Genomic DNA, 20,956 nt, shown 5'->3' on the forward strand with positions numbered 1-20,956 from the left:
ACAGGCAACAATACCATCTATCCTTATACCTATAAGGTTTCAATAATGCGCAAAAATGCTAATTATTAGAAACTATAAGGTTCAATTAATGTCCTCCCTTATTAATTTTTGGATTACTTCATTTGTATTAACAAACATCACTCACCCTGTCACTGTCCTAGACAGACAGGTGACAGCTGGTTACTCATACCCTAAACTTTTACAATACACCTCCACCAGCACTACACAGCATTTACTGTGTGTCAGGGAGATTCTAAACCTGTAAGCACAAACTGAAGTATCAGAAGAAGGGACAGCAAAGAATCTCCTCTTGTGAGGAAGCCCTAAAGGGAGGTTTTAAACACAGCATTCTGAAGTAGAAACCACATGATTTTTGTTGTTGTTTGAGTCAGGGTTTCTTTGCGTAGCTTTGGCGCCTGTCCTGGAACTAGCTGTGTAGACCAGGGTGTCCTCGAACTCAGAGATCTGCCTGCCTCTGCCTCCTAAATGCTGGGATTAAAGGCATGCGCCACCACCTGGCTCAAAGACCACACTCTTACGCACTGTCATGCTCTCTTACTAGAAGATGTATTTTATTCACCCTATATAAACTTCCTCACGATCCTCCTACTCCATGTGCAGACTAGCGGACAGTAGGGTAGGACTCTACAAATAGCATATCCAAAAAAACCAATCAATTTATGAGGTAAACAGAAAGCAGATGATGAGTCACCAACATCCCCATTTCATCAACTTACTGAATAGCTTCAGCAAAGCCATCAGTGCGATGCGGCACCACAAGAGTTGGGGTACTCGGAACTGTTCTGTCTTCATCATCAAAAAAGTGTTGTTGCTGAAACAAAGACAGAATGCAGGACTTAATGGGCCTAACCATGTACATGTGGATTAATGCAAACATGATGACTAGATACTAACCATACCACCTATTCCTGGAGTCAGTTGAAGTCCACGTCCTACAGACTGCCTCCGGGTCATCTGAATTCTCTGTGTTAGAGAAGGAATCACATTTGTTTTAAAGAATTAGGCAATAAAAAACAAAAACAAAACAAAGACATAGTTTATTAATCTGGCAATGAAGTAACTATAGAAGACTTATAATTAAACAAGACATTTCTAAGTTGTTACTATTTATCTATTACAAATATCAGTGACACATTTTAAATTATATTAACAAAGATATGAAATAAAAGGCACGCCAGCATTTAATTTGCACACACACTTAGCCCCTATCTTCTTGAATACGTATTAACAAGTGATGTTTTTCCATCAAAGCTTATACAGCAACTGGCTTATTACTCCACAGCTAGACAATCTTGAATTGACAGACTGAATGCTTTGTGACAATCACAAATGATCCCTTTAGGCTTTGTATTTTCAAATATGAGGTAATTTTCACTACTTTTTCTTTTTTTGAGACAGGATTTTTCAGTATAGCCCTGATGGTCCCGCAATTGGCTTTGTAGACCAGGCTTACCTTGAGCTCAGAGATCTGCCTTCCTCTGCCTCCTGAGTGTGGATTAAAGTCATACACCTGATTTCCACTACACTTTTTTCTACAAAGTTTTTTTTTTTAAAATAAAGATTTATTATTTATTTGTATACAGTGTTCTGCCTGTATGTATACCTGCATGCCAGAAGAGGGCACCAGATCTCATTATGAATGGTTATGAGTCACCATGTGGTTGCTGGGAATTAAATTCAGGACCTTTGGAAGAGCAGGCAGAGCTCTTAACCACTGAACCATCTCTCCAGTTCCTCCACTACTCTTATTTATATGTAATTTACATAGCCTGATTTATAATATAATAGTTCTCACTATATTCCCCATGTCAGGAGTAAACCCAGGCTCACTTGATGGAACCTTTGTGTATTTATTCCCTGCTGAGCTTCTAAGATATGGCCAAACCTATTCCATGTTCAATATAACAGGATTATCAATCAACTAAGTGGAAATATTTAATTATAAATGTGAAAAAAGGTGGAACACTAATTAAAAAAAAAATCTGTGCACCACACACACTTACATGTTTTAGCAAGCCATGTTTCCAAATGTCAATTCATTTGTGAATGTAAACTGTTACATTTTAAAGAAAGTAGTGATTAGTTCTATGTTACAGCATGCCAAAGCATTAAAAGTACATGTAACATCTGGAAGGAGGGAATGAAGGAAGAAAGGACAGACGGAATCTGTCTAATGGAAAAGACCATTTCAAAAGGCGCCATTTTTGCCAGATGGTACTGGTGCATGCCTTTGTGAGTTTGAGACCAGCTTGGTCTACGAGAGCTAGTTCCAGACAAGCCCCAAAGCTACAGAGAAACCCTGTCTCAAAAAACCAAAAGTGCCTTTTTTTAGAAGTTGTTTTCTGTCAATACCTGAACTGGTGGCCCCAACTCCTGAGGTGGAGCATGTATAGTCAGGCGTGGGGGAAGAGGATGTGGTGGGCGTCTTGGTGACTGGGGTGCTCGCGGGGTCTGCCTCTCAGATGCCGACGTGGGCTGCTGCTCCCGAGCAGCCTCCTGAGAGAAAGAGGACTCTGCTGCACTTGTGCTTCCCTCACCTACGGAAGAAAGAGCTCTGCTTAGAAACCAGGCTTAATCTGTCCTTTGCTGTTCTTGAAGGATTTGAGACAGAGTCTCCAGAGTCCGGACTGACTTCAAACTTGCTATGTAGGAGGCTGGCCATTAACTCCTGGTCTCCCTTCCTTCACGTGCTGGGATTATAGACATGTACCTCTATGCCTCACTCAGGGTCAGTAACAGAGCAAACAACACCCAAGTAAGTACACTCTCCTCAAAATTCAAAGATGGACTTAAGCACTATCCCAATATATGACAACGCAAATACTTACTAAATTTTGGCTTATGCTGTTTTTTTCTTAATGTTTAAGTGTGCATATGTATGTTTGTGTATGTTCGTGTACGTGCTTATGGAAGCTAGAAGAGAACACTGGATCCTTTGAGAATGAGTTACAGGTGGCTCTATGCCACCTAATATGGGGACCAAACTCATGTCCACCGGAAGAGCAGTATGTACACTTAACCACAGGATCATTTCTCCAGTCCAATATTATTCTTTTTTTAAAATTTTTTAATCCCCTCCCAATATTATTCTTAATAAGTGTACACATTACTTAACTCTTTCTAGAGAAACAGCATGTCAGCTAAGGAAAAGCCTCACCTAGTGTGGTGTGCTTATACTTTGTTTCTCCTGAACTGCAAATTTCAACTGTTACTCACTCAGGTGTCTAGATCTTCTGATGTCTCCCACTATGGAAAGCAGGATACCAGAGAATTAATAGTTTATATCTAATCTAGAATCAGAACCTTGTCTTGACATTTGGCATCTATGAGGTATTTAAATCATTTCACGTTTTTGTGATTCAGATTATTAACTCAAACTTAGTTTATTTTAAGAATTCAGGACAAGTAAAGACAGTCACAAGAGTAGTAACTTAAGAGAAATTATTTTTATTCTGTATGTGTGAGTTTTTTTGCCCGCATGTATGTCTGTTCACCACATGCTCTCCTGGTGTCCATGGAGGCTGGAGAGAGTGGCTAGAGCTGCTGTGAGCCTCCACGTGAGTGCTGAGATCTGAATTTCCTGTCTCTTCAAGGGCAGTGAGTGCTCTTAATCACTGAGCCATTTCTCCAGGCCCATAAATAACCTGAAATGGGTCAAATTCAACTATACCCTTAATTTTACTCAGACTACTAGACTTAATTTTCCTTGATTACAAAAAGAGCTCCTCCTTACAAAAGAAGTTTTATGGAACATATATGTGGGAAAAATGGCTAAGAATATCTCTTCCTAAAAAAAGTTAATTTTTTCTTAGTGATAATAATTAAACACATGCATCTACACACACACGGCCCTGTGCTACATCAGAGATTTCAGGATGTCTGACTCTTATGGGCATACAGTAATGTCATAAATAATGACATCTAATAGGACACGTCATGAGGGCAGAAACTTGGTAGAAATTATTACCAGAAACAACCTATTAAAAACCAATGATCTTACCACTGTTTTGAGAGTCAGCAGCTCTCTGATTGCTTTCAGCTCCGCCCATACTCTCTTCTGTTTCTGTGCCTGGGTCAGTCCCATCACCACCCTAAGAACAAAATGTAATGACTGAAGCAAATCAAATGAACAGCTTAAAAAGAAAGCCACACCAAATGATTACAAGCAAACAAACCAGAGGAAAACCAAACCAAGCAAGCCAAACAAACAGAACTCCAACGGTATAAAGACTTTTATTATCCTGGTGACACAGGCTTTTCTCTATCACAGGAAAACAGCAAGCCTTCTAAGCACAGCTTTTAAGGAAACAGTCACAACTCTAACCAGTTACCTCAGCATCATCAGCTTCATATCCATCATTACCATCTGCACTACCAGTTCCTTCATTACTATCTTCACCCTCATCTCCCATCCCCGTGTCATCTTCATCATCATCCTCATCATCCTCATCTTCTTCATAATCCTAGAAGAAAAAGCCCAAGTGTGAATAAAGTGTAGGCCTACTCATTTTCCACATCTGAATATCTACTTTAAATGACTTATCATTGATTAGGATATAGAAGTGCTTCAAGAGTTGTATGGGTTTAGCTTCACAGTAAGGAAGAAAAAAACTAAAACAGTTTACAGAATTAATTAAATAGTAATCAACTTTGAATGCTGTTTCCATGAGATTGGCTATAGCAAGAGTCTACCAAGTGTCAAATGGTTCACTTTATTTATATGCAAACAAGAGTAGAATTAAAGAATAAAATCAAACTATAATAATTTTAAAAACATGCTTTATTAACAAACAAGACTAAAGTAAGAAAACCACCAATACAGAACTCAATTTCAATGGGAAAAAATACCAAATTCTACCTACGACTCACCTCATATGGGTGACGACCTACTTACTTTGGAAATGGGTACGGGGTACCAAGAGGAAAAACAAAGCAACTACCAACTCCTATTTTTTTCCTTTTTATCTCCAGAAACAGTATGTGTCATTAGACCCACAGTCATTAATTTACTAAGACTGAAGATGAAATTTGAAACAAATTCTAAATGGCACAGCAACTGTTTACAAACAAACAAGCTGCGGAGGCCATACCTTTCTATAATCCCAGCACTCAGGAGACAAGCAGGAGAATTTTGGGGAGTTCCTAGCAGGTCTGGGCTATACACCAAAATCCTACCTCCAGAAAGTAACAAAATAATTCCCTTAAACAAGGTAAACAAAACAATTAAAAATGGATTATCCATCGCTGGCTCTGTGATTTTTTTTTAATACACATCACACTTCTGAATTAACCAATATAAATGGAAAACCTGATAACCAACTGAAACAGACTGGGAATGAGAACTCACAAGCTGATGTATTAGAAGCACCAAAGACTTGAAGCCCTGTGACTGACCCAGCACAGACGGAAGAAGATATAGAGCTCAAGGCCCAGGCGCACAATGCACTGGGGGAGTTTAAAGAATGAGAGCAGAAGGAAGTTGATAAACACTGAAGCTTTTCCATACTAAACTCACTTCATGTTCTCCATCATTTTCTTCATCATCATCTTCATCATCACTGTCAATTACAATTACATCATCTCCTTTGCCTTGACCATCCTGGGAAGAAGTAGTTTGCTGATCTGACTGAAGTGGTCCAAGATCGATTTGCAGAGATTGTGACGTTTCTTCACTGTCTTCCATAGGTGTATAATCTCCTTGGGTGACTCCCTTTAAAAGTTAGAAAGGTGTTTTAGCCAAACTAGAAATAATCTAGGTACACACTGAATAAAATATTTCTGTTTTTTTAAAAACAGCAGCAGCAGCAGCAGCAACAACAACAATGAAACAAAAAAACCAACTTTTACCCCAACCACACTGATTATTCCTTGAAACACTGAAATACACATAGAAATTGACTATCCCAACCTGAAGTTTTCTGAGCTCTGGCATAACATTTGAAAGAAGTGGGGTTAAAGTGGGAGAGAGTTAGGAAACAGGCATATATAGTAATAAATAAGTATACCCCCCCCCCCAAAACGGGACTCAGGTTGTATTTAGGTATTTATACATGCATGCCTCCATACATACATCCATATGTATAATAATGGAAACTGGGGAAGCGGAGGCTATCAATTTGAGAGTAGAGGAGGCACATGGAAGGAGTTAGAGGGAAGAGACTTGGGAGGGGCTAAAGAAAGGAAAGGAATGGGGCAAGTAAATGCAATTATATTTTAATTAAAATGAAAACTGAAAAATAATTATAGACGGTTATACCTATTAGTCTCAATGTTACTAAGATCAGCACAGAACAAAGTTCTGCACTCTAAAGAGCATCCTCTAGAAACGAGCAGGACAACAACTGAGGAGGCTGGGGAGGGTTCTGCTCAGTAAGTCAGTCAAGGCACCCAAAGTGCTTAGCACAGGAATTCCTTCTAAGAATTACAGATGCACTCTACACATGAAGAAACGACAGGACAGTGGTCCAAAGTGAGACTCTCAGCTGGTCTCTAGACGATTACTCCAAAGTCTGTTTGAAATGCCGTGGAACTAAGTAAGTATTTTGGGTAAGGGACACTCAGTATATGCTAGATACTAAAACAATTTTTTGCTTAATTATTTTCCACATTTTGTTCCCTATCAAAATAAACTTGTGTTAACAAAAATTTGTGACATTAAAAATGTACCCTTTGGCTTAAGCGCTCACCAAAAATCTATTTTTCATATACGCCAATAGCATCTACAACTAAAGAAATTCATGAAAAATTACATATACCATATTAGGGAAAAACTGAGTAAGTTGTAGTGTAATTAAGTGTTCCCAAAGTGACTTGCTTATGTAAGAAAAAGCAGTATTTAAGAAGTTAATGGTACATTTGAGTCATAACAATTTGACATTTTTAAGAAACAGCTTCATAGAAGATCTGAGGTTGATTTAACCAAGGATGGTAATAAAAGAGAAACTCACACTTCATGTCATGTTTCTAGTTTCATTAAATGTGACAGTCCAAAATACATGAGATGCCATTTACAGTATTCTACAGTACATATAACATGGACTTGCTTTTACATTTGTAAATCAGAGAAAAATGGCAAAATTAACTTAAAACATTAATGTTTCACAGTAACATGAACCTGAAAGTTTATTCAGAGAGAAAGTACTCTTGCAAGCTTAACAGAACAGGAGGGAACTACAGCGTGGGTTCAATTCCCAAGTCCAAAGTTGTATGAACCTGGCTCTACAACTTACCTTGGCATTATGTTAGCTAATAATCATAAATTTGTTTGTATACATAACACTATAGTAACAGCTAAAAGATTATTCTGTGTTAATATTAATGACATGGACACTCCTCTTGAATATGAGAGAGTTTAGACACCCTACAGTCCTTAAAATGTATTAATTTTCTCATGTAGAGCAATTAAGAGTTAAAAACACACTCAGGCACACAGCTTCTAACAGGTGGAGCTAGGCAGAACCTAGTGATAGAGTTTATTGGAAATAATACCTTGCCTGGAAAAATCTTTACTTCTATGAACAGAAACATTCTTAAATGTTACTTTGTGCAAAGCATACTTACAGAAACAAAACAATAAAAAAACGGTACTGTTTCTAGCGGTTCTAGCATATCTCATTAAAAACAGAAAACTAGTTTTACTGGACTTGGTGGCACTTCTTTAGTCCCAACACTCGGGAGCCAATGGCAGGCAGATCTCTGAGTTTGAGGCCAGCCAAGTCTGCAGAGCTAGTTCCAGGACAGCTGGAGAGCTAGAGAAAGCCTGTCTCCAACAATAACAAAAAACACAAACAAAAATAAAGACCAGTTTTGAAGTACAAGTTGCAAGATAAGGCAACATGTGCCTGTAATTCCAGCACTAGGAGGGCTGAGGACTGTCTGAGTTTGAGGCTAGCCATAGTGAAAGCCTGCCTCAAAAAACAGAACAAATTTAAAAATCCAAAGAGTTTCAGAAGGTCAAAGTCAACTTTATTAATTTAAGTATGTTTTTACTCACTTCTCCAACAGAATCTTGAGAATCCTGATTATAAACTTGAGTTTCTACCTCTCCGTCAGTACTCTCTTCTGCAATAACTTCTTCCTAAATCATAATAGATGATTTTTTATTGTATCAGTAAGCTAGATCAATTGTCACCCATTCAACCAGTTTTTCTATAAAAAGTTAAATCTACAATCTTATGAAGTCATGCCAGAAATGTCATTTATATAAAAATATACTCAAAACAACATACTTCTTTAAGAGCATTAATACTTACAAGTAACAATCAGTACTGTTAATGTTTGGCATACAACTTAAATTCATCACAGTCTATCACTGAAAAGAAACATAATTTTGGCTAAACTTAATCTTAGAAAAACATGGCAAGTAAGAGTGCAGAATGTCAATGAGTAAACTTCTTCATAAAAACAGAATTCAATTTCTTTCTGATTTTTGTTAAAATGGGAAGAAATTCATGAAAAGATATATATGCAAAGACTATAAAACAACTGGCAATGGCAAAATACCTTAGTTGTCAGTAAAAACTTCACAGACAATGCATTATGACCCCAAAAGTCATTGATTAGGACTGACAGCTAACCCTCAGCTCCACTGGTGCAATGATGATACACAGAAAGAATGTCACAGACCTCAGTTCCCACTGGCGTGACTGTCTTCAGCTTCTTTGGGAGAGGCATTTCCACTGTGTCATCAGAGACCTGGTCTGCTGTTTCTATGGTGCTGTCCTCCTCCTCCTCCCGAGTGCGTTTTGGCAAGGAGGAACTTGGGGTTGCTGAAACTTTCAGATTATACAATTTAAACCTCAAATCAGAGCATGGCAACTTCATTTAGACAAAAATAACATTAGAAATAGTCCTAAAATTATCAAACTTGTGTAACACATCCGATTCACTGTGTGACTGTACTGATAATTAACTGCTGTTTACAAGGCTTACACAAGTTCTACCAAACCCAGAACTCATTAAAAGATTATACCATGTGTAAAATGAACAACTTCAGTTTTCAGGATTCATGTTAAGTTACGTATAATATGTTGGCTAATTGTTTTTATCACTAAACACAGCCCAAAAAATCTGGGAGATAAGAAAAACTTTTACATAATGACAAAAACTAACTGAACTGTAACAGTAAATATGAATGTTAAAAGTATTTCTTAGATATAATACATATTGTGACTATTTTCTAATAATTTAAATTATTACAATAGATGTAACAAGTTTTTAACTAAATCAAATGCATATTTGAAAATGTTCTTGTTTCTATTGGTCCAATGATTAAAACCACATAAAAATTCTGCTTTCTTCACAATAACACTAGATAGAAAACAAACAGTTATAGAAAATAATCAAGGCATGTGTTGTGTCTAAGTACATAGATCTATTCCAGCTTCATTTTTAAAATGAATCATACCAGTCTGGAAGATGGCTTAGCAGTTAAGAACCCAAACACTCACATGGGAGCTCACAAGTGTCTGTCACTCCAGGTCAGGGGGATAAGATGCCCCCCCTTTGACCTTTGTGGACATCAGGCACACAGAACATACACAGACAAAAAACAAACAAACAAACCCCTAAACAAAACAAAAACCCAAAACCAAAAAGACAAACCCCCCAAAAACAAAAACATAAAAAAAAAAAAGTTAAAACTAAATCTTACCAGTGCCAAATACAGCTGTGGAGGTAGACGGCCGCTCGACTGGTGAACTTTGTACCACCTCAACTATGTTTGGCGACAACTCTTGATTTGCAGGCTCAATCTGAGGGTGACTCTGTTGAGTGGGTTGCACAAAAGCTGTAGCCTGTGTTTGCTGCTGTACAGTTAAGATGGGCTGAGAAATGGAGGGCTGAACATTAGGACTAGTAGAACGAACAGATCCACTTGCACTTCCAAATACTGGAACATGTTCCACTGGCCCTTCTGACTGCATAGCTGAAAAAACAATTATAATATTTAGTAAGTAAGCCTTCTACCCTTAACAAAGCTGAGTCATTATCTTACCCTATTCTTTTGTATACATTGTACTCTCTACTTTTTGTATATGTCTTAACCACTTACTGCGTAAAAATATTGTGGGAAAAAGTATTTTGTACTGTACTGCCCATGAGACTAACACAGTAGCATGTAATAATTGATGGCGAAATTAAATGTATATTTGAAACTTTTCTTGTATCTGTTGATCCAATAAAAGTATACCCAGATGACATTAATATTAAGAAGATAAAAATGGTCAGTAAGTTTAAGCATCACTTTGTTCTTAAATGATATCATGATACCAGCATGAAGACTGGGGATAGGAAAAGAGCTGAATGGTACAGTACTTGTACAACATGTGTAAGGGCTTGGGTTTGATCCTAAGCATCACATGAAAAACCAAACAAAACAAGGTTCCTATCTCTAAAAAGGCAAAGTTTAATTGGAATCTATTGTTTACTGGAAGGAACTAAATGGATACACTCTTTATTTTCGGAGTGTTTATTTACATCGTATACTGTTTGGGCACATGGTCCCACTCTAGAACTTTGGTTTGGTCTTGAACTCAAGATGTCTGCCTTCCTCTATTTCTGAATGGTGATATTTCCAGGTATTTGGAAAAATTGACTCAATTCTAACATGTCAAGGCAGCTTAGATTTTGCAAATCTTTTATTGAACATCTAATTTTGGACCAAGGAATGAGATTAAACAATAAAAAAAACTGTCTACTTTGAGACTCTCAATCTAGTAGATTAAAAAATCATGTGTAAAATCAAATCAAAGACAATAATTTAATTATTATAACTGCAATGGGAACAGAGTGGAGAGAGCATCTAAAGGGCAGGTAATTTTAGCAAGAGTGACACTTGGTCTGAAATGCAATTCTAGACTATGGTTTTTCAGAGTGAGTTTCTTAGCCTTAAGAAGGGAACATCTAGTTCCAGAAAGCCAAGTAAGTATCTATAGGAATATATTTTCCCTCTTTGCCAGCTTAAAAACAAAGCAAAGCAGAAGAGTGGAAAGAAATTTACTGGATTTATAATAAGTATCTTGGGCAGCCATGATGGCACATTATTGTAATCCCAGCTACTTGAGATGATGAGGTAAAAGGATCATGAGTTGGAGACCAGACTGTACTCAAAAATAAACAAACAATAGGTCTGATAATCAAGCACAAATATCCTGGAAAGTATAAACTTCAAACAAAACTACTTTTATTATGACGTCTGACTCAATATTTATATGCTTCATTTATCCTTACAGCTACTCTTATGCTCTCAAAAAAAAAAAAAAAAATCAACGCAAGAAGCCAATCCCCATCAGATGTGTCATTTCACTCACCTTCCTGTGATTCCACCTGTGTGGTGGGCATTACGGTTGCGGTTGGGGTAGTGGTTGGGTTTGTGACAGTTGCAGGAGTAACCATTGGGCGGATACTTGCCCTGGGTGTTGACTTATTCCCAGCCATAGCTGCTGCTGTCACTTTACTTGGAGTAGAAACAACAGGAGTTGGCTTGATATTGGCTGTTGGTGGGTCTGATGTGCTGGCACTTAATGGGGAAAAAAAATATACAAGAATGTCACAAAACTCAGGTAGAAGATCCCTTATAAAATACACACACACACACACACACACACACACACACACACACAGACACTATATATGTATATATTCTGTAAAGTCAAGGCACAAACTTTACAATGAGTGTTCAGTAGGTATTACCTTAACACAGTTCAAATCTTACTATTCTTCTGAACGTTGTTTTGAATAAACTTGATAGGTTTAAAATTAGTAGTTTAAAGATTGAATATTGTTTTCTATTTGTCAGCCATAAAATCTGAAAACTTTCAGTAAAAAGGTTTTGAATTTAAGTTTTAAAAGTTATAGAGACTATTTCACAGTAGTATAAGCTGGCAATAAACAACAACAACAAAACCAAATGTTGAGTTACTGACTCTAAGTCTCAGCCTAGATCTTGCCTGGGTAAATGTCTATATACCACGTTGTGTGCCTGGTGTCCAGAGGCTAGAAGTATTGGAGCCCCTGGAACTAGAGTTCTGGGTGGTTGTGAGATGATACGCAAGTCTGGATCCTCTCAAAGAGCAGCCAGTGCTCTACACCGCTGAGCCATCCACCTCTCCAGCCCCAGCCTAGACTTTTATGCTTTTCACGAGACATCACAGGCAGTGAGTAGGAGCTTATAAGCCAGCAGCAGACTAAGCCGCAAGGTGATTCTGGTCACTGCAGCTCTACACTCAGGAATGAAAGTAATGAAAACAAGAGTTGACAAGAACATGACAACTGCTTCTGCACTTGGAAGACAGACTACAGAAGAAGTAAGACTCACATTCCTCTTTCACCGGAAGCTGGAGTAGTTTTCAGTGTGATCTGTCTCTGCTGTTCTGGAGGCTGTAAGAAAAAAAAAAGAATTGACATCTGTGCTTCCTGTACCCTCAAATTCACCGAACAAAGATACCAGACTCACTATTATCAACTGACTGTATACAGTGCTTTTAGTCCAGATTCCCTCTAACAAAGACTCCTGAATAACCAGTACTTCCAAATAAAATTTTAAGAAGTGGCTTGTCATGCATGCAGAACTAGGTGGTCACCTTATTAGTGGGTTCCTGAGGTTCATCTCTCTGCTCAAGGTGTCTCTCTTGATGCTCTCTGAGCTCTCTTTCTAAGCGACTAATCCGACCTTCATACTGGGACTTAAGAGCAGTCATTCGGACATCCAGTTCATCCTTCTGTTGATCTAAAGCTCCATTCCTCTGTTTAAGCTCTTCATTTTCTTTAGTTAACTGATCTTTTACACCTAAAATAAGCACATAATTATAATTAATTATCAGAAACTTTACGCATTTACACCGCGTGTAGTTAGTATTAGAATCTGTATTATACTATGTATTAATTTTGATACAACTTATTTCAATGAGCAAACTTTTAAACATATCCATGTTTATTATTAATATAGACTTATTTCACAATAATTAGGTAAATTATCCTAAAACATCAAAAAAATGTAGATTAATATAAATTAACTTTAGCAAGTTTACTTATATATATTATTTATTATTAGAAATTATAAAGTATTCACATCACAGTCTATAGTATACATAAAAAAACAGATAGTGAAGCCACGTGTAGTGGAGCACACCTTTAATCCCAGCATGAGGGAGGCAGAGGCAGGCAGATCCCTGTGTGTTTGAGGCCGGCCTGGTCTACAGAGCAAGTTCTAGAACAGCTCTTACACAAAGGCTGTTACACAAAGAAACCCTGTCTCAAGACCTAAAAAGATCATTAAGTTTTTTATGAAGTTGCTGTGAAATAATCTTAGATACTGTCTTGGAAAAAAAAAAGGAGCAGTACTCCAAGCTAATTACTGCTTCATATACACAATAAACATATCATATACACAATAAACATATCATATACACAATAAACATATCGTTTGAAAATTAAATTTCTGCTGCTGGAAAGATGGTTCAGTTAAGAGCATTGGCTGTTCTTGTAGGAAAGCTATGTTTGTTCCCAACACCTACTGGTAGCTTACAACCAAACTCCAGTACCAGTATATCTAACACCTCCTTTGGCCTCTGTGGGTACAAGACACACAGGCGGTACACACGTGCATGCACACAAGCAAACAACTATACATATAAATTAAAAACTTAGTCTTAAAAAGTTAAAGTTAAGTAAATCTAATAAATTTACAATATTGGCTTCCCTTTTACATTTAATCTTACGCCTGTCCTGAATGGGTTTAGTGTGCAATTCAAATCGTAGCATATACATGAAATTACCAGCTAAGTGTGCAATTTTTGATTTTGCTGCTACAATTGCCTTCCTTGTCTTTTCATCCTTTTCAGTTATTTGCTGTCGGAGCTGCTCCTCCTGTGTAGTTCTATCCTGAAGGTCCTGACGAAGGCGCGACAGTTCAGATTGAAGTTGCACAGTTTGTTCCTGGAGATTTCTTGCTTCTGTTTCTTTTTCAGATAATGTCTTTTCAAGGAAAAAGAAATATCATGTAACTCAATCACATCAGTACATACGAGGTATGTACCTTATAAAGTACCAGGACACTTCTAAAGGTCCCACATGGGAAGGAGCAGCGGTGTTTAAGCATATTATTAAGGCTTACGGAGAGAATTAGGAACACTGGCATTCCACTGCCTCCACAATCATACCTTCTGCAGATTCTCTACTTGACCCTCGAGTGACTTTGTCTTTGTTTCGGATTGGCAGAGGTTATCTTTGAGCTCCTGCATTTCCTGGATGGAGATGTGCTGCTCCTGATGGTCTCCAGAGGACTGCGTGGAAGTCTCCATGGCCTAAGATGATGAGTAGTAAGAAAGCATTGCCACTTAGTGATTCTGCTGCTATAAGTTTAAAGAGACAATCCCAACTGTACAAGATAACTTATAAGAGCACTCAAAGGTGAGTTTCTACAGAGCAATTTTAATGTTCAAAACGAGAAAATTTGTTATGGTCCTTCCATAGGTAAATGTTAGAGACGATGACCTGTAGACAGACTTCAGGTATCCAACATAGCCCCCTGATGATGAGTCAAATGGAAAAGAGCAACACAGACACAAGAGCATGGGCAAATGATGCACTTTCTTTGGAAACTTATCTTCCACATCAAGAAAAGCACACTAAAGTGCTAACAAATAGAAAAAAGAATTAAAACCTTTTAAACAACTTGTTTAAAATAATATAAAACCATATTAGTTGTAAAAACTATCACTTTGTTCATTCATAACTTAACAATGAGCTACTATGATGGTTAATTTTGGACTATTGACTTGATTATGATACCAAACACCTAAGACTTTGATGTGTCCACCTTTGGGTGAATCTGTAAGGGTTTTTTTTCCAGAAAGAATTAACTGTAGGGGGAAGACACAGCCTGTTCTATGGTTGCCACTCTGGATTAAATAGAAAAGGAAAAAGGAGGAAAGCCATGTGAGCAGGAACTCACTCCCCCTTCTCTGCTTCATGCAGCAGGCAGCACTTTCCAGTCATAGTCATGCCTCCTAGCAGTGGTGGACTGCATTCCCTAAATATGACACTACAGGGTAACAAGAACGAGAAAAGGTAACTACCACGGTTCTAAAATCAGTTTTGCAAAGAAATAGTACCAGACATATGAAAAATAAGGCTGGATATGGTAGTGCATGCTTTTAATCCCAGCACTTGGGAGGCAGCAGCAGGTGGATCTCTGGGAGTTAGAAGCCAGCCTGGTCTATAAAGAGTTACAAGAGCTACATGGAAGAGATTCTGTCAACAAACAAACAAAACAACAAAAATCACTCAGCACCTATAATTTTGTTTGTTTTCACTTTATAATGTACTTTATAATGATCGCCATATTATGTAACTAATCTTTCGGCCAGGTGTGGTAGTGAACACCTGGAACTCCGATACTCAAGGAGCAGTGACAGGAGGTTCAGTAGTTCTAGGCTAGCTTGGGATACAAAGTGAGAAGGTAAATAATAAATGTATCACTGTAAGCTTCTATGAGATTAGACTCTAAAACACTGTAACTGTCAGGGGGAGGGAGGGAATCACATTTACTCAAAATACCTTTTCCTGCTGCGCTTTAAGTTCTTCATACTGAGTCTTGTACCTGCGTCCAATTTTCTTGACTTGAGTGATTGTTTTGACTTTTTCCTGTATATCAATTATTTTGGCATCTAAATCTTTCTGAATGTTTTCCTTTTCATTTCGTACTTTGTTTAAATCTTCCTTCAGACTCTGGATTAAGTTTTGGTTGTTAGTCAACGATGCATTTGATCTTTGAAAAAAATAGCAGGAGAAGAGAATTCTTAGATGAACTAAATATATAAAATGTTTTGTAAATTTTAAAGGATTTCAACTTAAAAGTTTCTACTATACTGCTTTAATAATAGCTTTCTAATTAAAAACTACCCTCACTTCAAAGATAATTACTTCATGAATGTAGCCCTTTAAGAGACCTTATTTCACAGGTCTAATACCTGTTTTGAAGTTAAGACACTACACTAAGTAGTCAAGTAACATGATTTCAACGTCATCAAGTGATGCCACGAGGCTTCACTAGAGCTGCGTGACTGAGGACTCTATAGGCCAGATGTTATCCAAGCTTCCTGCAAGGTTGGTCTTAAAGCCTACACAATTTTTGTCACATGTTCTTCTCGATACACATTTGGCAATGCTCTAAGTAGTTGCCCTCCTGTATATGATGTCAGAAGTTGAACTTTCTAATAAGAGCAGCAGCTAATACTAACTCTCTATAAGTATACAATCAAGTTTTCTAAATTTTTGTTTTCTTAAAGAAATACTATCTCTTATATTAAACATGAATATTGGTTGGAATAAAGAAAACATAAAAAATTGAAATAAACTTGAATTTTCACTAGATCCAGTTGTAGTGGTAGACACTTGTAATTCCGGCTCACGCTGGGTTATACACGAAAAATGCCTCCATTACATATATTTTAAAACTTGTATTACTAATACCTTGCAATTTCAGCCTTAAGTCTTCCAACTTCTTCATTTAGCTGCTGAATTCTCTTAGTATGAATTTCCTTTTCAGAAAGAAGCTTTCGATATTCTTCTGTATCTGGATCTTTCTGCTGATTTACCAGATGCTATAATAACAGACATGCATAATTTGCTTTGTCAGGTTTTACAAACAAAAAGTGCTATAATAAAATGGCGAAATATCTAATTATCTCCATTAACCACATCACATACAGAGTAATCAAGTACCAAACAGTCAGTTCAAAGCTTTAGTTAGGACAGCAAAATCTAGACAAGACAGAAGGGTAAGAAAACATTGAATGTTATTAACTGTTCATCATTTTTTCAGAGCTGTAAATGAATGTCAATGAGTCTTAAATGTTTCTTTTTTCTTTTAACATTTTCATTCTTTTACTGTGTATGCACGCGTGTGTATGTACATGCAATGACACACATGTGGAAGCCAGAAGTCAACTTATGAAAGTTACTTCTCGCCATCTGCCACATAGGTTCTGAGGATCAAATTCAGGTCTTTAGGCCTTATAGTAATTAATTCACCACCTCACTGGCCTATCTATAAAAGCTTTTAATATTATATACCTAATTTCACTAAAGTAATATTTATGAAGAAAAACATGTTTTATAGTCTAAACATTCTAAATGTAACTTATCCCACTAACCATGAAAGTCAGGCAAACCTAACAAAAATGATCCTAGGTCTGGTTAGCTCAACTTCCTTTCATGACTTTTCTCATTGTCTGTCTGGTAAGAGCAAAATGAGGAATAGTGCTCTGAAATTATAAAACATTCTTTCTGTATTACTAAATGTTTACTATTCTACACCATATTCTGGGTACCAGAGAAACTGCAGTTACTATTTAATTTTTGTCACCAGATTGATGTTTTAATATTCACATTTTGCAAATGAGGAAAACTATAGTCCAGAGTGGTTAAGTGGTTAAGTCACAAGCCACATAACAAGGATTTGCAAGGCTGACTTCTCACTGAACATAATATACTGTATGGTCTGATTCTCAAAGGTCTACTGAACAAGTTTTTTACATGTGCCTCAATAAAATATACATGTATGTTCACAATAAAGTATCTTAGAAATAAAGTTAAAGCTTGGCTACTTAAGACTGACAAGAGATTAAATAATGAGCAAAGCATAAGTGAATTTTTAAAGACGTGAGCCCTAATATGCCACGTACTTGCGTGTATTAGGTTTCTAATAAATACAATTTTCACCAGTATTTTTACATCTCTAAATTTTACTGTATTATGTAAAATCATTTCTATGACAGTAAATGACTAACTGTACTTACCTGGTTCCGAGCCTTCCAACGCTTGATATCCTCTTCTAGGAGCTTCTTCTCTGCCTGCAGCATACCGCTTTTCTCACTTAGCTCAGCGTTGGCTTCTTGTAAAGGCAAAATATCTAGCTCCAGTTTCCTCACCTGAAAATAGCTCCAAGTTAGTCTTTTTTTTTTTTAAATAACCAATGTTAATTCATTTATATTAAAAATAATAATAATAGCTTCTGCTCTTGACTGGGAAGACAAACCTTCGCTTGCATTTGTTGCAGGTTCTGTTCAAGCCTTTCCTTTTCTTCTCTTAGCATCTTATTGGTCTCCATGACTACATTCATGGTTTCAGTTTTCTTCATCAATTCTTCATGTTGAGCCATTGTTTTTGCAGTTACCTAAAACAGACACACAGGTCAACAACCACATCCAAAGAGCCATCTTTTTCCTACCAGTTCCAATTCTTCCCAAATAACCAAGTACAGAGGATTTCAATTTCAACCTTAACCAAATCTTTAAAAGCATGCAGGTTTACTTTTCTAAGACACGCGTTAATTTCAAACCAGTTTAAATGAATGTAATAGATTTACAGACAGACTACAACGACATTGCAAACGCTGCCAACAGAGAAGCACAGGAAAAACACTGCTTTATCTTTCTGCATTTTTCTTGTACTTTGGTATGAGCTCTTAAGTAATGTTATTTAGATTTTGGCTTTCCCCCTTCTCCTCTGTTGCTCAGAAGTCTCTAATCATTTGGTTATTTTATTCTAGTAGCTTTCAACAATGTGAAGTGTTTTCTTCCACTGCATGTAATCTGTAAAGGTTATTATTTTATGGTTGGACATATTCATGTGTTTGTGTAGGTGCACTTAGAGGAGAGAGGCTGACTTACGTCTTCCTCCACTATTCTCTACTTTATGGTTAGAAACAAGGTCTCTCACTGAACCTGCATCTCATCTAGGCTGGCCAGCCAATGAACTCCAGAATCCACCTGTCTCTGCCTCCACCTTAGCACTTGGGTTTTGGTCATGCTTGTGTATTACTTTTGACATAATGTGTGTTAACTTCTTGTTTCTTCTTACTATATCTCAGAGTTGGCTTTCCCTGTGAACATGTTCACAAGCTGAGCTTTCAGTGAATGCTCACTAGCACAGAAAACAGAGAAGGCTTAGATTAAACAAATCTTAATAGATAACCCATCTACTCTTTCTTCTCAGGGTTAAACTCCTTGAAACAAAGGATCTAATATTTCCATGGTAGGACAGCAATTAAATCTGAATTGTATTTTCAAGTCAGATGCAATTCTTTTTCTTTCAACTTCTGCTAGAGACTTAAGTCTTATAAATCTAATTACCCATTTTCCCCTAGTCAATGGGTTCTTCTTAGAAGCCATGTTAACTACTTACATGGGTTTTGTTTTTTATTTCCCCAGGAAAGAGCATGGAACAGTTAGTTTCTTTCCTTCTAGATATGGGGTGCATTAGTAGATCTCCTCGCAATGAGCAAACTCAGCAGTAAGGTGCTGGGAGGTATCATGAGTTAAAACGGAGAGCTTGCTCCTACCAGACATCTGACTGCAACACTTTCTTTCCCATTCTCTGGTTCTTACTTTTTCAGTTTTTCTTTTTCTTATTTGCTGAAAAAAATATCCTATAGTAGTTTCAATCTATACTAGAAGGACTCTCAAGGTATTGATACATAGCAGCTGCAATAGAATAGAAAGTTGGAATTTACACACCATACACTATAGTTTAAAGGCTTTGTGCACATCATCTCAGTCCTTATAGTTGTCGCTTACATGTTACAGATAAGGCGACAAAGTCCAGGGAAGCTGAGCAATGAACAGCACACAGCTAATCCTATGGAAGTGGTCAGACAGCGGGCACACAGCCTCTAACTACCACACACTAGGCATAACAAATGAGTACATGTTAAATGAATTTGCAAGGTTAAGCCAAATGCTGACATTGAATTAAATTTCTGCAACATGGTGGAAATAAAAAAATGAGCTTATTTCAAGCTTAGCCCATGTACATACCTGCACCTTCTCCCTTTCTGCATTCAAGCTATCCTGAAGTTCTTGCAACTCCCGTTCTAAAAGTTCAACTCTTTGTCGATAGCGCAGACTCTCAACCTGAGCCACCTCAAACTTAGTTTCAGCAATTTCTTTTTCTCGCCGTATAAACCTATAAGAATACAAATATTAAAATTTTAGACTGCTAAATATTTAGTATTGTAAAACCTGGGCAATTCTTAAGATGACAAAAAGCATTCACTTTAATAGTTATTTTCATATTTCAAAGATAGATTAGTTTTTAGTTATGGGGCTAGACAGGAGCATTAGAAAAAATATTATTCTGGGCCTGCAAAATAGCTCAGAAAGTAAAAGCACTTATGCTAATCTCAGAACTCTGGAACTCTACGAAGGAGAAGACCAGCTCAGAAAAGTAACTCTCTATTTCAACATGAATACCGTGTGGTGAAAGCATGCATACAAACAAATGTACAATCAATAATATGACAAAACCAAAATACACTGTTGTTAGGTTATGCACAATGGCACACATTTGTAATCATTTCCAACACTTGAGAGGAAGAAGGAGCTGGGGTTAGCGAGACAAAGAATATCTCTTTAAAATGACATGAGACATCTAACTGTCCTTTCTTCTATTTTTTCTTTGCTTTTGGTTTTTCAAGACAGTCTTAGCTGTCCTACAACTCACTCTGTAGACCAGGCGGGCCCCAAACTCACAGAGATCCCCCTGCCTCTGCCTCCTGAGTGTTGGGATTAAGGGAATATACCACCACCACCCTAGGGACCACTAGGCTACTTGGCCAATTAAGGCAGAATGACTTTTACAATGTTGCATTTATTGTCTTACTATGGAACCACATTAAGAATGTACTTGACTTACCTAAGAATTTCTAAAATCTGTTCTTGAGATTTTCCTTCTTCATTGAGAGAGACATTTAATGGTGCTTGCCCAACCTCCTTCATAGAGGCAACCACCTTATTACTTAATTTTTCGATTTGATCATGAAGTAGTCTGTTTTGTTTCTCTAGATCTTCACAGCGAGACACACTCTTAGAAACTTCATCCTACAAGCCAAGAGTCCATGACTATGGTTTCCCAAGTGTATAGAAAAACAAAA

At 37.2% G+C, this 20,956-nt stretch overlaps 1 protein-coding gene across 1 annotated transcript in view; it reads right to left on the reverse strand.

Annotated features, from left to right (window-relative positions):
- The window catches only part of Tpr (translocated promoter region, nuclear basket protein), a 57,474-nt gene that overhangs the window by 6,960 nt on the left and 29,558 nt on the right, over positions 1-20,956 (reverse strand). The window contains exons 27-46 of the mRNA XM_041662757.1: positions 20,719-20,903; positions 19,842-19,989; positions 18,062-18,199; positions 17,823-17,954; positions 16,495-16,625; positions 15,580-15,790; positions 14,181-14,324; positions 13,797-13,995; positions 12,603-12,808; positions 12,338-12,399; positions 11,331-11,539; positions 9,674-9,946; positions 8,647-8,795; positions 8,015-8,098; positions 5,537-5,731; positions 4,353-4,484; positions 4,022-4,112; positions 2,374-2,558; positions 916-984; positions 738-832 (exon numbers count right to left, since the gene is read on the reverse strand). Coding sequence (XP_041518691.1) covers positions 738-832; positions 916-984; positions 2,374-2,558; positions 4,022-4,112; positions 4,353-4,484; positions 5,537-5,731; positions 8,015-8,098; positions 8,647-8,795; positions 9,674-9,946; positions 11,331-11,539; positions 12,338-12,399; positions 12,603-12,808; positions 13,797-13,995; positions 14,181-14,324; positions 15,580-15,790; positions 16,495-16,625; positions 17,823-17,954; positions 18,062-18,199; positions 19,842-19,989; positions 20,719-20,903 — 3,038 coding nt within the window. The remainder of the gene's footprint in view (positions 1-737; positions 833-915; positions 985-2,373; positions 2,559-4,021; positions 4,113-4,352; positions 4,485-5,536; positions 5,732-8,014; positions 8,099-8,646; positions 8,796-9,673; positions 9,947-11,330; positions 11,540-12,337; positions 12,400-12,602; positions 12,809-13,796; positions 13,996-14,180; positions 14,325-15,579; positions 15,791-16,494; positions 16,626-17,822; positions 17,955-18,061; positions 18,200-19,841; positions 19,990-20,718; positions 20,904-20,956) is intronic.

Source organism: Microtus oregoni, unplaced genomic scaffold (assembly GCF_018167655.1).
Source record: "Microtus oregoni isolate MIOR12 unplaced genomic scaffold, Mior012 000013F_ref0000133, whole genome shotgun sequence".
Classification (NCBI taxonomy): Eukaryota; Metazoa; Chordata; class Mammalia; order Rodentia; family Cricetidae; genus Microtus; species Microtus oregoni.